Source organism: Trametes versicolor (genome assembly GCF_000271585.1).
Source record: "Trametes versicolor FP-101664 SS1 unplaced genomic scaffold TRAVEscaffold_10, whole genome shotgun sequence".
NCBI lineage: Eukaryota > Fungi > Basidiomycota > Agaricomycetes > Polyporales > Polyporaceae > Trametes > Trametes versicolor.
The window spans coordinates 114,262-129,899 of record NW_007360330.1 but is presented as its reverse complement, the minus strand read 5'-3'; the positions used below and the strand labels follow the sequence as shown (position 1 = coordinate 129,899).

The window sequence follows — 15,638 nt, the reverse complement described above, 5'->3', positions numbered from 1 at the left end:
TCCTCGGTGAGGAGATGGGCCAGCTCACGCACGTCTACATCGCCGACCCGAACGTCTCCCCGCGCAACGACGACTCCATCCTCGGCCAGCTGCGCGCGCAACACGTGGACCCCCCGCCCCCGCCCCCGCTTGCTGTGTACTGCCGCCGCGTGCACGAGGAGGGCTTCGTGCTCGCGCGCTTCTTCCCGCAGCGCATCGTCGTCGAGTACCCGCCCACGCCCCCCGGAGGCCGTCCACAGCGATCACAGCCGCGGCGCCCGCGCGTGCTGTACCACTATCCGCTAGGGAAGAACGACCTGTTCGAAAAGGACGCGCAGGCGGACGCGCGCGTGCGCATCCTGCCGGGCGTCGTGCGCCCGCTGCTGGTGTACACCCCATGGGACGACATCACGGCCGCGCCGCCCATCAGCGAGATCCGCCCATGGATCGACCGCGGGATGCACCAGCCGCACATCATGGACGCGGAGGGGTTCGTGCGCCCAGAGACGGGGAAGAGGCGGCAGGCGACGTTTGGGGATGCGCCGTGGGACGGGACAAAGGCGATCGCGTTTGCCTGGGACGAGACGATTGGGAGGTTGGTTATTGCGGAGGAGGACAGCGATGATTTGCTTGTGTATGAGTTTGCGCATGCGCCGAGGCAGGGTGAGTCATTTGTTTTCCTGTTGGCGAGAGCGCTTCTGATCATGGTGTGGTGCTAGACGAAGACTCGGGGGAGAGATTGCCGCTCCCTCTACGTGAGATCCCTAACCCGGATATCTTCCATCGCTCGGGTAATGGGGTCCTTGACCTTGAGATGGCTTCATGATCGGGATACAGATAGGATTCGATTGCGCTCTGAATTGGATACTTGTACAAATATGACTCTACATGTATATAACGACACGGACTGCGAATCTTGAAAGCGACATATGATGGGTACGAGGGTTCTTGGTCTAGACGTTGCGTGCATTCTATACTTCTCCTGCGCTCTTCGCCTTCCTACACGTGGCGTATCGTTCTGCCGCTGCATATCTTGTCCACAACGATCCTACGCGCCACGCGCCCACGGCCACGGTGCATCCAAGGAACCTTCCTGTCTGGCGATGTTCTCGAATTCTATGGCACGAGTGTTGGACGAGACAAGCTGATGGTGAGCACCTCCGATGGGAGCGTTACATTCAGGGCATTTAGAAGCCTCCATAGCGCCTCCGCACTGCAAGGGGTGGTGCATATAGTCGTCAATACGAGACGCGATCTCTGTGATCCATTTGTGGCATGACATACCTCGGTGATGACGAACGTGTGCCCATTCTCGCAGTTGTAGAAGTGCCCGCGATGCGCTGCGAGATATGAGCAGGTTGTCCGGACCGGATAAGAGACGGCGGAAACGTACAGAATCCGAATGCCTTCACGATATCCGCACGCTCCTGCAGCGACAACGGCTGGTAGAATCCCCCTTTGACGAGGAACTCCTCGAGCGCATCGCACTCGCCCTGCCAAGCCTCGACCTTCCGATGACAGTGCTCCTCGAGCCACTTCCGCTCGGCCTTCAGGTCTTCCATGGTCTTAGACGGACGCTTGCGCATGTAGTCCTTCTGGACCGTATCGAGGGACCTCGACATGCTGGACTTGTGCGCTTTCACCTCGCGCGAGAGTTCGTTCCGCGCGTTCTCGTCGAGAGCGCCCTCTCGGAAGAGATCGGTCCGCTTGCACTGCATCCTCCACCGGAAGACTTCGAACTCGTAACGAATGACGAGTAGAGACGCACGCGCGGCCTGCCGTGTGGCCGACGAATTGTCAGCAAGATCCCGAGCCTTCTTCGCGTCCGTGATGCAAGACGAGTACAGGAAATCCACGAACGTCGTCCACAGGGCTTGATGGTCGATGGTGGAGGCCTCGGTCGACGTCTTGGACAGAGCCTCAACGCGTGCTCGTGCGACTTGGGCAATAAGCGAGCGAATCTCGAGAGAGAGGAAATATGCCTCGATCTGGAAGCGGACGTCCGCCTTGGGAGGGGGCTGCCCGATCTTGTGATCAACAATCTTGAGGGCCAATGGCTCGGGCGCGTCGGTAGCTCGGGCGGGGTCGCTGGTAATCTGCTGCATTTCCAAACGATAGAGTGTTGTTAGCGCGGACTCGTATGCCTTGACGTGAGCGCCACGGGTAGTAGCGATGGTGATGACACGCCGGTAGGTACCGATGATGTTCTGGACGATCTGGTTCCAGGCGCGAGCTTCCTCGAGTGGCAGTCCGTGTACCGTCTGCATAGCGTTGAGGTTCAAAGCCGTGGCGGGAAGAGGCCCGTGGTCTTGTACCCAAGGCGGTGGTGCGTCCTCGGCGTCGGAGTCCTCGTTCTTGGTGCCAATGGGCAACTTCCTGGCTCGATCTTCGAGGGCGGGGAGCGACGATGAGAACTTGGAAACTGCAGGGCTGCACGCATCTAGATCGCCAGACATTGTGCTCGCTACATTCTGCTCGAGAATGTCGAGCGTCGCACGCTTCGTGACGCGGCCGTAACGCAGAGAGTTGATCGGCCCTCGGCATGTCGGGCACGTCGGCGGAGATTGATAGTTGACTGGGGGTGACTTCGTCGAGAGGAAGCGCCCCATCGGATCCACCTCGTAATACTCGCTCATGCTGCAGTGCCCGTCGAGGGTCTCCACGGTGAAGATATGTCCGCATGCCAGAGCGATGAGCCTGTCGCTCACGTCGGAAGACTCCAGGTCGATCTCCTCGAGCCGTCGTTGCATGATGAAGTCCACGATGTCCGCCTTCTTGTTCTGCGGGAGTCACACAATGCACCTCTGATCACTGCAGGGTTCCCCACAGACTGGTATCGAGGATTAGCGAGTGGTTAGTGATTTAAAGATGAGGCATACCGGATGGGCACGTATGACCACAACGTAGCTTCTTGGTACAAGGCTCGTCACACGGTAGGCGCGAGCAGATCTGAAACAGACAGAAAGCGTCAGTTGAGCGGTAATTGACATTTGGTGTTACAACTTACCGAACCGCAGAGAACAGGGCATGAAAAGTGCGCACAAGACCAAATGCAGGGCTCCATGCACGGCGCGCAAGGCTCGGAACACGGCTTCGGACAGCTGTGGTGTACGCATTGCTGACGGCAAGGCGACTTACACTTCGTGTTGCATTCGTGGTCCTGCGAGCACGGGATGCCGCAGTTGTGCTGACAGTACATCGGCCGCTCGCAGGGATGGGGGACATGGTGCGTCCGCACGATCTTGCCTCCTTGGCCCCGTTGGGCTTCGAGGTTGAGCGCTTGGCAGTCTCCGCACGAGGCTTTGCAGGACTTGCTGCAACACTCCAGAGAACCTGTGCAAGGTTCCCTGCAGGACACAGTGGCGGGATCGCGATGACAAGGCATAGCCGCTGAATGCTCGCAGCTGGAGAGTGGTTTCCGAACCTGCTTGGTGCATTTGACTGAAGCGAGCTGCTCGAGCTGGTAGCTGTCATGAAGAGATATTATAAGACTCGGCTGTCCGGTTGACGTCGCATGACGGTGCAACTTACCAATACACTTTGGCAGCTGTATGTCCACAAGGAAGGACGACCTTGTACATCGGGAACTCGCATCTTCCGCAATCGTCAGAGCATCTCTTAGCGCATGGGTGGTTTCTAGGACATGGAGTGCGGTTGCAAGGCGCAAGGCACCGAATGCTGCGATGGTTGTCCGGCGCTGAGTGACACTGCGAATGACCGATAAGCCATTTGTATGTCGCACAAATGGACAAAACTCGTACCGCAGAGGGACAAATGTGCCCGCAGCTCATGCGGAAACCGCAGGGAAGGAGGCAACCACCAGCGGGAGCGACGATGGAGAGTTCGCCCGGTTTAGTGATGAAGGAGGTCTGGTCGGGATGGCGGGGGCAAATGATCGGGAAACCAGTTCCAATTTGGCCCCGATCTTCCATCTCGTCGAGGATGGTCGACCAGGTGCCATTCTTGCGAAGATTTGCGGCATTCCCCAGGATGAAGAGACCATGCTTCGCCCTAGAAAGAGCGACATTGATGCGGTTCGAGCTCTGGAGAAACGAGTGAGTATTGACCGTAAACATAGTGTGTCGTGCTGCTCGCCTTCAGGAAACCAATCGACGCGGAACCTGTATCACACTGCCCCGAATTCCGCACGAGCGAGACGATGACGATCTTCGCCTCTTGTCCTTGGAAAATATCAACGGTACCAAGGCGCACCTATAAGATAGGCATAAGCTTACATGTCGCTTGAGAGAGTGCCTCACTCACATGTTTCGCGACGAGAACTTCCTCGAAGTCGATTTGTTCCTCGAGTCCTTGTCGAGCGAGTTCTTCTGCATCACGCTCGTCGACAGCGACAGCGATCTTCATGTCTCGGAGTGCAGCACGCACTTTCGTCAACTGTCCGAGATAGGCGCAGAGAACAGCAATATCGCCTGGTTCGCTGTACATGCCTTGTCGCAGGAAGTATATGACGAGATCGCGAATCATCTCCACCTAGTCAAAAGTGCTGAGTTAGTCCCGGAGGGGCGTTGAATTCGTATCACTTACCTCGAAGGTGTTATACTTCGATACCGAGTCATCCGAGCCGCCCTCCTTGTTGAGGTGGTTGTAAAAGAACACGTCCTTCTGCATACCCTGCACAGCCGGATATTGGTACACGAGCGCGTTGTCCTCAAGCTTGGGGTAGAGAATCGTTCTAGCACAGAATGCACAACTTCAATATAATATTGTGTTGGACTGGGGTCGAGCGTACCTGATGAAATGCGAAATTGTGGGGCGCATCCGACGCTGAACATTGATCTGAGACATCTGGAAGCCGTTGTCTACGAGGCGTTCCATGAGTGATCTGTCAAACTTGAACAGTTGATTTCCCCGTTCGCTATCCATCGAAAGTGCTATGAAATAATCAGATGGGCTTCTATGCCTTGTTGGCAAAGGACATACCGAACGTGGCGAGAGTCGGTCGAAGTTGTTGGGGATCGCCGATGCATATGAGGTGGCGCACTAGGCCAAGGTTAATCTCTGGGGAATATAAATATAGCAAGGGCGTCAGACGTACCGGAAGGTACAAGAGATGTCAAAATATGGGCTTCGAGGACCTGACCGGCTTCCTCGACTAGGAGGACCTGTGGACCAACACTCTGTATGGAACTCCAGCATTAGAAAGATCACTGATTTGAGGGTCATGCAATGAACGTACCTCTAGGAGAGATGTCAGCGAGGCCGCACCTTTGGGTATACCAGTAAGCAGATATTACGATATTTGAAGCGATGACCTACCGGTCGTTGTGCAGGCGATCAGATCATTTTGGCTGAGAAGACGACGACGATTCTGGTAGTATACCGTGGATGTTTAGCATTGACTGTGCTGGGTTGCAAGCGCATGTGAGCGAACCTCGTCCCTGAGATCATCATAGTTCTTGCACGCCTCCTTGTAATCGTCACGTATGGAATTGTAGTGGTCCAGCTGCGATGCGTACGCGTTCATTCGGATGCGTTGCTCCCAGTCGCCAGCCAGACGAGTGCGCTCAGTCAGCGACATCGCCCAAACACTCGAGTGCTCGAGCAAGTCGCCGAGGGGTCGGTCGAGTACTGGGATCGGAGGCATCATCCCGACGAACCCCAGGGACTCGAAGAACGCGATGGGATTCGCCAGCAGCGGCATCTGCTCGGACTCGTCCTGCGGCGATACGCCGACGTCCTTGCTCTTCCCTTTGCCTTTCTGCGTAGGCGGCGCTTCTGTCGGCGGCTGGACCTGAAGGTACTGGATGTCCCGCCCCGCTCTCCAGAATCCGTAGAGCGTGTTTCGCACGGAGCTTTCCACGGTCTCCTTCTTCTTCGTACTCTTCTTCTTGACGTCCTGCCACTCGCCGAGCTCCCCCTCTTCCGCCCACATGAGCCCCGAGAGCGCTACAATCCAGAACGGCGGCATCCGGAAGGCGTTGGCGTGATCAGGGTAGTGGATATCGAGGTATTGTTCGATCTTGTCCCAGTCGAGCAAAGGAAGGCGAATCGCAGTCATCACGTTCGTCATCTGTTCCTCCAGCTTCTTCATGACGGCGTACTGACGCTTGAATGATCTGTCCAAGTTGGAAGCCGAGGCGACCTTCTCGAGCTTGTCGAGCGTATACTGCATGATCCGCTCGTCCGAGGAACGCGTACCGAGACGCACGACCTTGTTGGTGATCCCGGCGTCCAGTACGGAGGTGAGCATATGGTCGAGAGCGTGATTCGTGAACGCGATGAGGACTAATGAACATAGTCCGTGAGATCGTACCGGATGTGCACAAGTATAGGATTACATACCAATGGGCCGAATCTTGCTTGTGAAGAGCACTCGAAGAATCTCCTTCGCTGTGTAGCTCTAGGAAAGATAGGAATCATTGAGCTGAAAACCCCTAATCTAGAGGAGGGGACATACCTTGCCCGTCCCGGGGGGTCTACGGTATCGGAATCCATCAGAACGGTCATTCGCTGAACGGATGCTCACTCACCCTTGGATCAGCGAGACTTCCTTCGTCAGGGTATCTACAACGGCATCAGCTTGGCTAGGATCCAGCACGCTGCTCGTCTTCAGCTGCTGCCGAGCTCTTGCGACTGCCGCGGGGTTCAAGATGTCGAGGTCGTTGATGATCTTCCCCTTCTGAGCCAAGCACTGTAGCTTGAACCGGAATGCGGGGACCCGCGCGTACTTGGGCGGCATGACAGCGACCTCCTTGATCGACTCAGCGGGGGCGATGTAGCGCGCGAAAGGAATCGCCGTCGGCTCGATCGTCTTGATCCTCTCCAAGAACGGCCGGACGCTTTCGAACATGACGCTGTTGTCAACCAGGAACGCGTACGAAGACGCATTCTTGCAAAGCCGCTCGCCCTGTAACGCCTTCAGCTCGACGTCGGCGTCGAAGAATGCGACCTGCAGCTGGATGCGATCCTTGGCATGTTTCGACGACTCGGCGATATCCTTGCCGAAAGAGGAAACGACGCCGAGGTAGGCTCGGATGGCGCGGTCGGAGACCACGACGAGTGCGACGAGACTCGACCCCTGCAGACGTTTGCTGTGCTCCCAGAAGTCGTAGCGTTTCTTCGCGTCCTTCTCGCGCGCGGAGCCCACCGCTGGAGAATCAAGGACCAGGGTAACACAAACTCCGCGTCGCTGAGCTATGGGAGGTTGCTCCAGGAACTCAACGTTCGTGTAGATCTGGAAGAAGACCGAGTCGTATCCGCTGGTGCGATACGCCCCTCCTTTCTTCTCGAGAACCTCTTCCAGCTTCGTCTTCTGTGCGCGCTTCATGTTCGGACGGCGCTGCCAGATCGTCAGGAGATCATCTTGGATCGCGGCCATCGATGCACGAGTAGTAGATCTGCGCAAATGTCAGCAAGAAAGCTGGTAGAGAATAGAAAAAATCGTACATCAGATCCTCTCGCAATAGCCTGAACTGGATGTCGAGGTGTCGTTCCATAGAATTTACAGGCAGGTGGTGGGGGGCGTCATGCCGGAAAACAGGAAGGTACGGCTGTACGGGGGAGAAGAGCTCTTCGTGTGTAGGGGCGACCCTGATATCCGCGATGTTGGTGAAGTCGTTGTCGTGCCGCCGTCCATCAAGACGCAGGTTGCCGGGAGGGTCGTAAGTCTGAGCCAGCTGCCCGGCGAGGGCCTGGCTTCGTTTGACCGGAGGCGCTGGACGATGCCGGACTCTCGTTGAACGATTTCCTGAAGGCGTTGGATGTCTTCGCGAACGTGGGAGATGCCCAGTTCGCGGATTTTTGGGATCGCATGGGCAATCGAGTCCGCAAACCGTGGCTCGGGATCAGAGACCTCTTCGGCCCAGATGTCGAACCAATCCGCGAAGTCTTGGATGAACTGGGCTACGTCGGCGGAGTGGTTGCGTATAGCGTCCTTGTAGCGGTTGAAGTACCTGTAGGCGAGGGCGAATCAGTAACCAGAACGAAGCACAGTTGATTCACATACTGTAGGAGAACGACGGATAGTGTCCTGAAGATTTTGAGGCCATCGAGATTGTTCTGGAGGGATGGGAGGAGATTGGGTGTTCGATCCGTCCAGGACTGAGCGGCCATCATCTCGTCTAGGCAAGTCTCGAGCGTCGCGAAGATGGATTCGTGATTGTTCTTGATAATGGAATACAGATGACTATGACATTGTCAACAGAAGGATCACGAGTCAGAGTAAAGAACATTACTTGATATTCTTGTGCAAAGTCGACTTGAGGACGAGGTCCGACGCAAAAAACTGCCGGTATATTAGCATCATACCCAAGCATACCCAAGGAAGATCGCGCACGCACCTGGAACAAGGGGAAGTATCCGCTCTGGAACGAGAGGGCACCTGTTCCAAACCCGATCGACGTCTTCACAGGTTCAAATCGTAAGATCTCGCCGATACGATGAAGCGCGTCTCCCTATGACGAGTAAGACGACAGCGACGAGCCAGCGAGACAGATGTAATCACCTTCACTACGAACTCCAAGAATTCCTAGTATGGCAGTAAGTATATATCCAACCCGAATGGCGAGAGAACTGGCGTACCTGCGCGTTCGCCGTATTCTGTGAAAATATGATACGAACCTGTAAGAAAGGCAGCGTCGTGGAGAACAATTGCGCGGCGTACCCAGGTCTTGTTGCTATCATTGACACTAGCCAAAATCCTCACGAACCCCATGATCTGACCTGGATTTTCGAGATGATGTTTGTCGCGGATGAAGTCTCTGAGGTGGTTGTGGACCTCGCTGGGGTTGAGAGTGTGCCGGCCTTCCGGCGCAGACCCGATGCCAGCAGTAAGACCTTCAGTAGAAAAGAAATCGACTTCAGGTTGTTCTGAGGGTTGTGACGCGTCGGGCGTCGATTGATCTGCAGGTCCGGGCGCGATGGCTTGCTTGACGTGGCGAAAGGAGCACTCGAAGCCCCTCGCGCATGCGCCAGTAGACCAGAAGTACTGACACACGTTACGTGGCACGGTACTGGGGGCCGTTTGGGGGAGGCGAGGCGTACCAGGAGCCGACTGCCCTGACGAGCCAGAAGCGACGGGTTGTTTGGTATGGCGGAAGGAGCACCCCGCACCCCTCGAGCACGCCTCTCTGGACCAATAGTATTGACAAACGCCGTGCGGCACACCATCGAGGACCTTCTTGGGTGTTTGAGGAGTCTGAGGGAGAGGGGTTTGCGAACGGCTGCGTGCTGGCGGCGATGCTGGCGATGGCGAGCCCTGCGAGGGGGACCCCCGCGACAATGGCACAGGGCCGCGATCGTGAGAGTATCGACAGCGGTCGCCAAATCGACAGCCCTGAGGCGTCTTGAAGGCCCTACAAGGACCTGGCGGTCGTTGAGACATGATTGAAGAGTGGGAGACGATGAAGTAGCGACGATGGTAAGAGGCAGGACTTGGTCGGGAACTCAAGGTAGGGGGGAGGTATAAGGTTGAGGACAAGAAGACGCGACCAGAAGGCGGTCTCGAGCTTCATATCGACAACATCAACCCCTCGTGCCCCACCTTGAGGCGCTCCCATCGAACCCTGTCTACTACACGCGCCAACGAAGCGCTTACAAGAGCGTATGTATTCTACCCTTTTCATCCTAGGTCATTCCTCGCCTACGGCATCCTCAAGACCCCTACGTTGTACCGTTTGTGAGGTGATCTTCGCTGCAATCAGGAACTAAGATTATCAGATGTTCGAATACGTAGTACACAAAAATCACTAGCCAAACCGTTCCGATGTCGGGGAGGTGCATGCCACTGGCATGCAACCGGCTTGAAGACCGGACTGAGAGAGCGCCGCATCCGAAGTGGGATGGAAACGAGGTACCTTACGGTCGTATTCGACCTACCAATACAGAGCCTGAGCATTCTGTCCTACGTACGAGAACAGACTATCCAGCTAGAGAGCACCGCAGAACTTCGAATAGCTGATGCCCTGTGTACCGTGCAGCAAAATGCGCACGTCATCGCCAGCCAACACGGTCTGCAGACATATTTTAGCTTGAGAAACCGGCATAAAACATAGATACAAGAAACCTTTAGCTTCATCTGAGTCGCATATCGCTTTGACATGATGGTGAGCAAGCGGGTGGAAGGTGAACATGGTGGAGTGGAGTCAAGCGCGAGCCGCGTAGGCGTCTATTCCAACTCGTGGCAAATTGCCGCTGCCGCGGGATGGATTTATGATCGCGATGAATACACACGCGCCCACATCGGCACTTTCCCCCCCTGCAGTCATCTGTCTAGATCCGAGGCACACTGCCAGACATGCTACCCATGCAAGGGAGCTCACATTCCCTCCGAGCTCTCAGTCTCATCGGCATATACTTCAACGTTGTCCGGCGCCGCACCCCGGCTGGTCACGATACAACATCAGCGGTCATCTGCCACTCCCTTCGTCTCATAAATTATGGCACTACTGCAGGCGGAGCGAGCTTCCTTCATTTAACGGGAACGAAACACTCCGGACTGGATCAAATATATTCGTCAAATGCTATCTGTTGACCACCATCCGGTGACAGACACGTGGCTATCTCACAGTCTCCTGGACAGCACTGCGACGGCCCGTATGCTCTCTTTGCCCGGTCTCGGAACGATAAGTGGCTACTTTGTCGTGTCTCATAAGTAAACACGCTCCACTGTGCACTTCCATAGCCTTCCAGCCATCATGGCCGTGAACCTCCCCTTCCTGAGGCTCGTCTCGCTCACGCCTGTCCTGTTGTTGGCCTTGGCAGTTGCCTTACAAGCCTTAGGGCGTGCTACGCCACCCAGAGACTCTTCGACGGCGGCGACTCCATCTGAGTTGAACCTAGCGGCTTTGGCAGCTCGCAAGCTATACTTTGGAACGGCAACCAACAACGTTGAGCTCAACGACACGGCATACTTCGAGATACTCGACGACTTCAAGATGTTCGGCCAGATTACCCCTGCGAAAGGCATGAAATGGGTGCGTCCCTTGTTCCTTCTATCAATTTCTGCCGTCTGATTTTCGATAAGATGGAGACAGAACCGGAGAGGGGTATCTACACCTTTGCGCAGGCCGACCAGATCGCGCAGCTTGCTAAGCAGGGCGGGAAGCTCCTCAGAGGCTCGTACATGGAAACTATATTGTACCTCCTCGATCATGCTGACACCATACCGCTCAGGACACAACTGCGTATGGTATAATGCGCTCCCCGGCTGGGTCACGAACACCACGTGGACAGCCCCCGAGTTGGCCGAGGTCGTGCAGGAGCATTGCTTCAACATCGTTCGTCACTGGGAAGGTCAAGCGTGAGTCCCACATTTTTCACTAAATATCCTTTCGCTCACTGGTGCTGTTCCGCAGATGTGAGTGTTGAACGCACTCGGAATGCTCACGACGCTGATCCTAGACACACCTCGTACATAGACAGCTGGGACGTCATCAATGGTAAGCTGCCCAGAAAGAAGTAGCACCCCCCAGCTAACTCCCTTTTCCGCAGAGCCTTTCAACGATGACGGAACGTGGCGCGAGACCATGTGGTTCAATACCCTCAACACGACGTACATTCCGCTCGCGTTGCACGCTGCGCGCGTCGCAGATCCGCACACGAAGCTGTACATCAACGAGTACAACATCACCGGCACAGGTACGTCGTCCATCGCACGCTCCAATGACATGCACTCAATCATTTGACTTGCAGGCCCGAAAGCGACGTCCATGAAGAACCTCATCAAAGACTTGAAGCGGGCTGGAGTCCCTGTCCACGGCGTTGGGGTTCAAGCACACGAGACCGTCGGAGAAGTGCCAACCGATATTCGCAAGAACCTCGAGGAGCTGGTCGCGCTTGGTATCGAGGTCGCAATCACGGAACTCGACGTCAAGTTCAACACGCTCCCTCCCAATGCAGCGGGACTCGAACAGCAGAGGCGGGATTATGAGGCGATCGTGGCTGCGTGTGCGGAAGTAAAGGGATGCGTGGGAGTGACGGTTTGGGACTTCACGGACAAGGCGAGTGTACATGACTGCACCAAGTGCAAGGGCGAAGGATTCACTTTGCGAGTGCAGTACTCGTGGATCCCTGGGACCTTCCCTGGTACCGGCGATGCTTGTCCTTGGGATGATGTGAGTGTAATGCTATCGTCTATTGCCTCTCTATCGCATACGGCTTACGCTTCGTTGCCACAGGACTTGAACAAAAAGCCGGCGTACTATGGCATTTTGGACGGGTTTGGGATCGCTCGTTAGAAGAGATCCACGATTCTCGGCAGTAGCCAATCTCCCCAATGCAAGAATTGCTGTCGCCAACGATTTATACGGTCATGCCAGTCTCTCATGACACTTGCGGGAACCTCTATTGGCTTGGCTTCCCTTTGAGCTACCGCAGAAGCACCGAGAATCCTCCGCACCCTGGGCGTCCATTCCGCAAGCGGATGGTCGTACGTACGCACCGCTACTCGATCGTCTCGAACCTATTCTTATACACTCAGGCCATCGATAACATACCCACGCGAGCACCCACATGTGCTGGCAGGAGGTCATAACGCCGTACTGATACACCGCGGCCATATAAGTATACACGACCGTGCGCAGTGAATCGTGCGGCCTTCTCAGTACCACCATGTCAGAAACTCGCACTTGGCTGATAACAGGGTATGCATTCGCGCTCATGAAATGTAGCTAAGATCGAAGCTGACTTGCTTACACACAGAACGTCTCGCGGGATCGGCCTCGAGCTGACCAGGCAACTCCTCGCGGATCCGTCTAACCTCGTCATCGCTACGTGTCGCACACCCGACAAGGCCACCGAGCTGCATGCGCTCAAGGATGGGGCGAAGGGCACGTTGCATATTGTCGCGCTCGACGTCGCCAGCGAAGCGTCCATCCGCGACTCCCGCATGCCCGTCGAGGAGGCCCTCGGCGGGCGCGGGCTCGACTATCTGTACAACAACGCTGCCATCGTACGTGCCCTCCAAGTATCCTTTTGCTTTGCACTCGTGAAGCTGAGACGGGTCTTCCTAGAATGAAGGCGATGACACGGCGTTCACACTTAACGCGGCGGCGGCCGTGCGCACGTATCAAGCGAACGTCATCGGTCCTGCGCTCATCGCGCAGACGTTCCTGCCACTGCTCGAGAAGGGCACGAAGAAGGTGATCGTGAACATGTCGAGCGGGCTCGCGAGCATCGCAATCGACTGCGGAAGCAAGTGCGCGACGTACAGCATCAGCAAGACCGCGTTGAACATGCTGGTATGTGCCCGCCGAGTGTGCGGGCGCCGCTGGATGCGCTGACGCGACTCCATGATGCAATCCAGACGTACAAGCAAAAGGTCGAGCGTCCGGACTTCATTGCCATCGTGCTCGATCCCGGCTGGGTTAAGACCGGTGAGTCGAGAGGTGGATCCGACGGGATCGAGCTCACCGAGTCTTGCAGATATGGGCGGTGAGGGCGCGATGCTGGAGGTGGAGTTCAGCGTATCCAACATCCTCAAGGTCGTAACTTCCCTCACTGCGAAGGAGAGCGGAAAGTTCTTCAGGTACGACGGGTCCGAGATCCCGTGGTAAGCGGGACAAGGAGAACTATAAGAGTCACGGCCGCGCGAAGAGGTTCCAGACAACATGTATCGATACGAAATACACATCTCTAACAAAAGCAATGATACAACGACGTACAGCTTCTCAGGTGTTCTCCCCCTCACGATTCCTCCAGCGTCATCTCATCGAAATCTTCCAGGAGCTCGTTGAGCTTGACATCTGGGAAATCGGGCTCTTCCTCCTCTTCTTCCTCCGCACCTGGCGCCGCTGCGGGGGCTGCATCCTCCTGCATCGCGCTCTCGTCGACGTCCATCGCATGCTGGACCTTCTTCCGCGTCTTCCCGCCCGAAACGCCCGCACCCGCTCCAGGAAGGTCGTTCTTCGCGCGGTACAAGTTGACCGCCCCGCGCATCTCCTCGTCCTCCTCGAGCTCGCGCAAGAAGATCTCGTAGTCCTCCTCGACCTTCTTCTGGTCGCGCCCGCCCATGCGCCCCACCACACCGCGCGCCCCACTCGTCTCGCCCTCCTCGCCCGCCTCCTTCGCGATGCTGCGCAGGCGCCACGCACGCGGCTTGTTCTTTTTGCGGCGGTTCGGGTACGCCTTCTTGACGAGCACGATGTCGGGGATGCGGTGCGCGGGCAGTGCGGCGTAGTCGTCCGAGTTGAAGTTTGCGTTCGTGAGGAAGTAGCCGAGCGCGGAGTCGCCCGGCTGCAGGATCGCGCCGAGGTGTGTGCGCGTGTGGAAGATCTGCTCGGCCATTGCGGACTCGAAGTCCATCCCGTCCTCACCAGCGGCATGGGAGCGGAACGCGCCGGAGAGCGCGACTTGCGCGTCGGCGAGCACCCACTTGCCGCGCGTCTGCCCGGAGGGCTCGACGTCGAGGACGGTGAACTCGACGAGGTCGGTGACGGTCGCGAGGGCCTCGAATGGTGTGCGCCAGTAGACTGGGGCGGTGACCTCGCACACTTGCAGCGTAGAGGGGTCGAGGAGATGCAGGGAGTTACCGACGCGGACACAGATCGCGAGGGGGGAGATGTTGCTTTGTTGCCGAGCGAGTTTTGGGGGTATGCAGACAAGGTCGTCTTTGCAAACGGGGATGATCTCGACGGAGTAGGTGTACTTGAAGTTGGCGGTGTTCGTGTGCGTATCTGTCGAGAGCAGCTGCTCCGATGCTTTTGACCTGGCAAGCAAGTCAGCGACAATGATCTATCTGCAAACAGTATGATGAACATACCTTACGGGCACCACGCCGGCGAGGAACTCGACCATCTTCTGCGCGTGACTCCGTTGCGCGTAGAAGAAGTCAAGACCATCCCGGACTTCCTTCACGGAGATGGTATCTTTTTGCGCGCCGTGCTTCAAGATGAGCTGTTCCAGGAAAAGGAAAGTCCGCTTATGCGGGACCTTTTGGCGAACCTGGACGAGCGCCTTCCAGGTATTCTTCGCCGCGAGCTTCGTACAGTCCGGACACTGACCATACTGGACCAGATACTCGATCTCGAACACTTGTTCAAGGATTGTGGCAGTGAGGACCTCCTTCTGGATGGTGAGGGATACGCGGAGACGTTTGGAGTGCGGCTCTGTCCAGATGAAATGCGCCTCGGTGAGGCGGACCTTGTTGAGGCCTTTCAGCTTCTTCAAGCATATCGCGAGGAGTTCTTGAGACTCAGGTAGTGCGATAGTCCATGATGTAGGGGGAGATAGGAACCGTTCGCAATTGCGGCAATATGATACAGAAGCTAATGGGATTTGAAAGATGAATGATCGGGCGAGAAACTAGATGCAAGGAGCGTACCTTGCTTAGGAATACCCTCAGTAATATCCACAGAGTTCCTCAAACATGCTACGCAAAGGTTCGCGGAGTTGGGTACGATTGGGGTACCACAATCCGCGCAGAGGACGCGGAGCACGGCGGGTGCGGGAACGAACTCCATGTTTTGACGGGTCGATCAGGCAGAAAATCCTCGCGCAAGAAGCGAGCTCCTAGTTGTGATTCTCCTCAGCCTCGAGCACACAGAGAAAAGTCGACAAGAGAAGAGAGATGGGGGAGGAGATGGATGTCGATGACTGAGTTTGCGAGACTCTCAAAGCTCGGTCCCGCTTACAAAATCTACAGATCTTGCTCAATCTAATCTAATCTTATTTGGCTGAATGATCGCCGATCTGGCGCTAAA

The 15,638-nt window shown here is 56.2% G+C and overlaps 3 protein-coding genes across 3 annotated transcripts; 1 reads left to right on the top strand and 2 right to left on the bottom strand.

Moving 5' to 3' along the window:
- Nucleotides 1–120: 120 nt before the first annotated feature.
- On the bottom strand, nucleotides 121–9,322 carry TRAVEDRAFT_60182 (uncharacterized protein; the record flags this gene model as incomplete). Its single annotated transcript, XM_008043921.1, has 26 exons — nucleotides 121–642; nucleotides 699–1,192; nucleotides 1,264–1,319; nucleotides 1,373–2,753; nucleotides 2,775–2,809; nucleotides 2,859–2,928; nucleotides 2,987–3,446; nucleotides 3,511–3,686; nucleotides 3,741–4,022; nucleotides 4,075–4,191; nucleotides 4,243–4,470; nucleotides 4,525–4,672; nucleotides 4,730–4,871; nucleotides 4,921–4,980; nucleotides 5,036–5,117; nucleotides 5,354–6,225; nucleotides 6,283–6,338; nucleotides 6,471–7,337; nucleotides 7,387–7,631; nucleotides 7,661–7,892; nucleotides 7,946–8,125; nucleotides 8,175–8,224; nucleotides 8,280–8,393; nucleotides 8,444–8,467; nucleotides 8,603–8,997; nucleotides 9,106–9,322. The coding sequence occupies 25 exons, from the start codon at nucleotides 9,320–9,322 to the stop codon at nucleotides 1,028–1,030; spliced, it is 6,654 nt and encodes a 2,217-aa protein (XP_008042112.1). The 3' UTR covers nucleotides 121–642; nucleotides 699–1,027.
- Nucleotides 9,323–10,634: 1,312 nt separating this feature from the next.
- On the top strand, nucleotides 10,635–12,176 carry TRAVEDRAFT_39220 (endo-beta-1,4-glucanase; the record flags this gene model as incomplete). Its single annotated transcript, XM_008043648.1, has 8 exons — nucleotides 10,635–10,913; nucleotides 10,964–11,054; nucleotides 11,113–11,239; nucleotides 11,362–11,378; nucleotides 11,431–11,577; nucleotides 11,632–11,945; nucleotides 11,997–12,053; nucleotides 12,117–12,176. The coding sequence occupies 8 exons, from the start codon at nucleotides 10,635–10,637 to the stop codon at nucleotides 12,174–12,176; spliced, it is 1,092 nt and encodes a 363-aa protein (XP_008041839.1).
- A 774-nt stretch (nucleotides 12,177–12,950) lies between these two features.
- TRAVEDRAFT_73826 (NMD3-domain-containing protein) lies at nucleotides 12,951–15,509 on the bottom strand. The gene is made up of 5 exons (XM_008043920.1): nucleotides 15,260–15,509; nucleotides 14,699–15,203; nucleotides 13,363–14,644; nucleotides 13,244–13,313; nucleotides 12,951–13,178 (listed from the first exon to the last, which is right to left on the bottom strand). The coding sequence occupies exons 1-3, from the start codon at nucleotides 15,396–15,398 to the stop codon at nucleotides 13,624–13,626; spliced, it is 1,665 nt and encodes a 554-aa protein (XP_008042111.1). The 5' UTR covers nucleotides 15,399–15,509; the 3' UTR covers nucleotides 12,951–13,178; nucleotides 13,244–13,313; nucleotides 13,363–13,623.
- Between the last annotated feature and the right edge of the window lie 129 nt (nucleotides 15,510–15,638).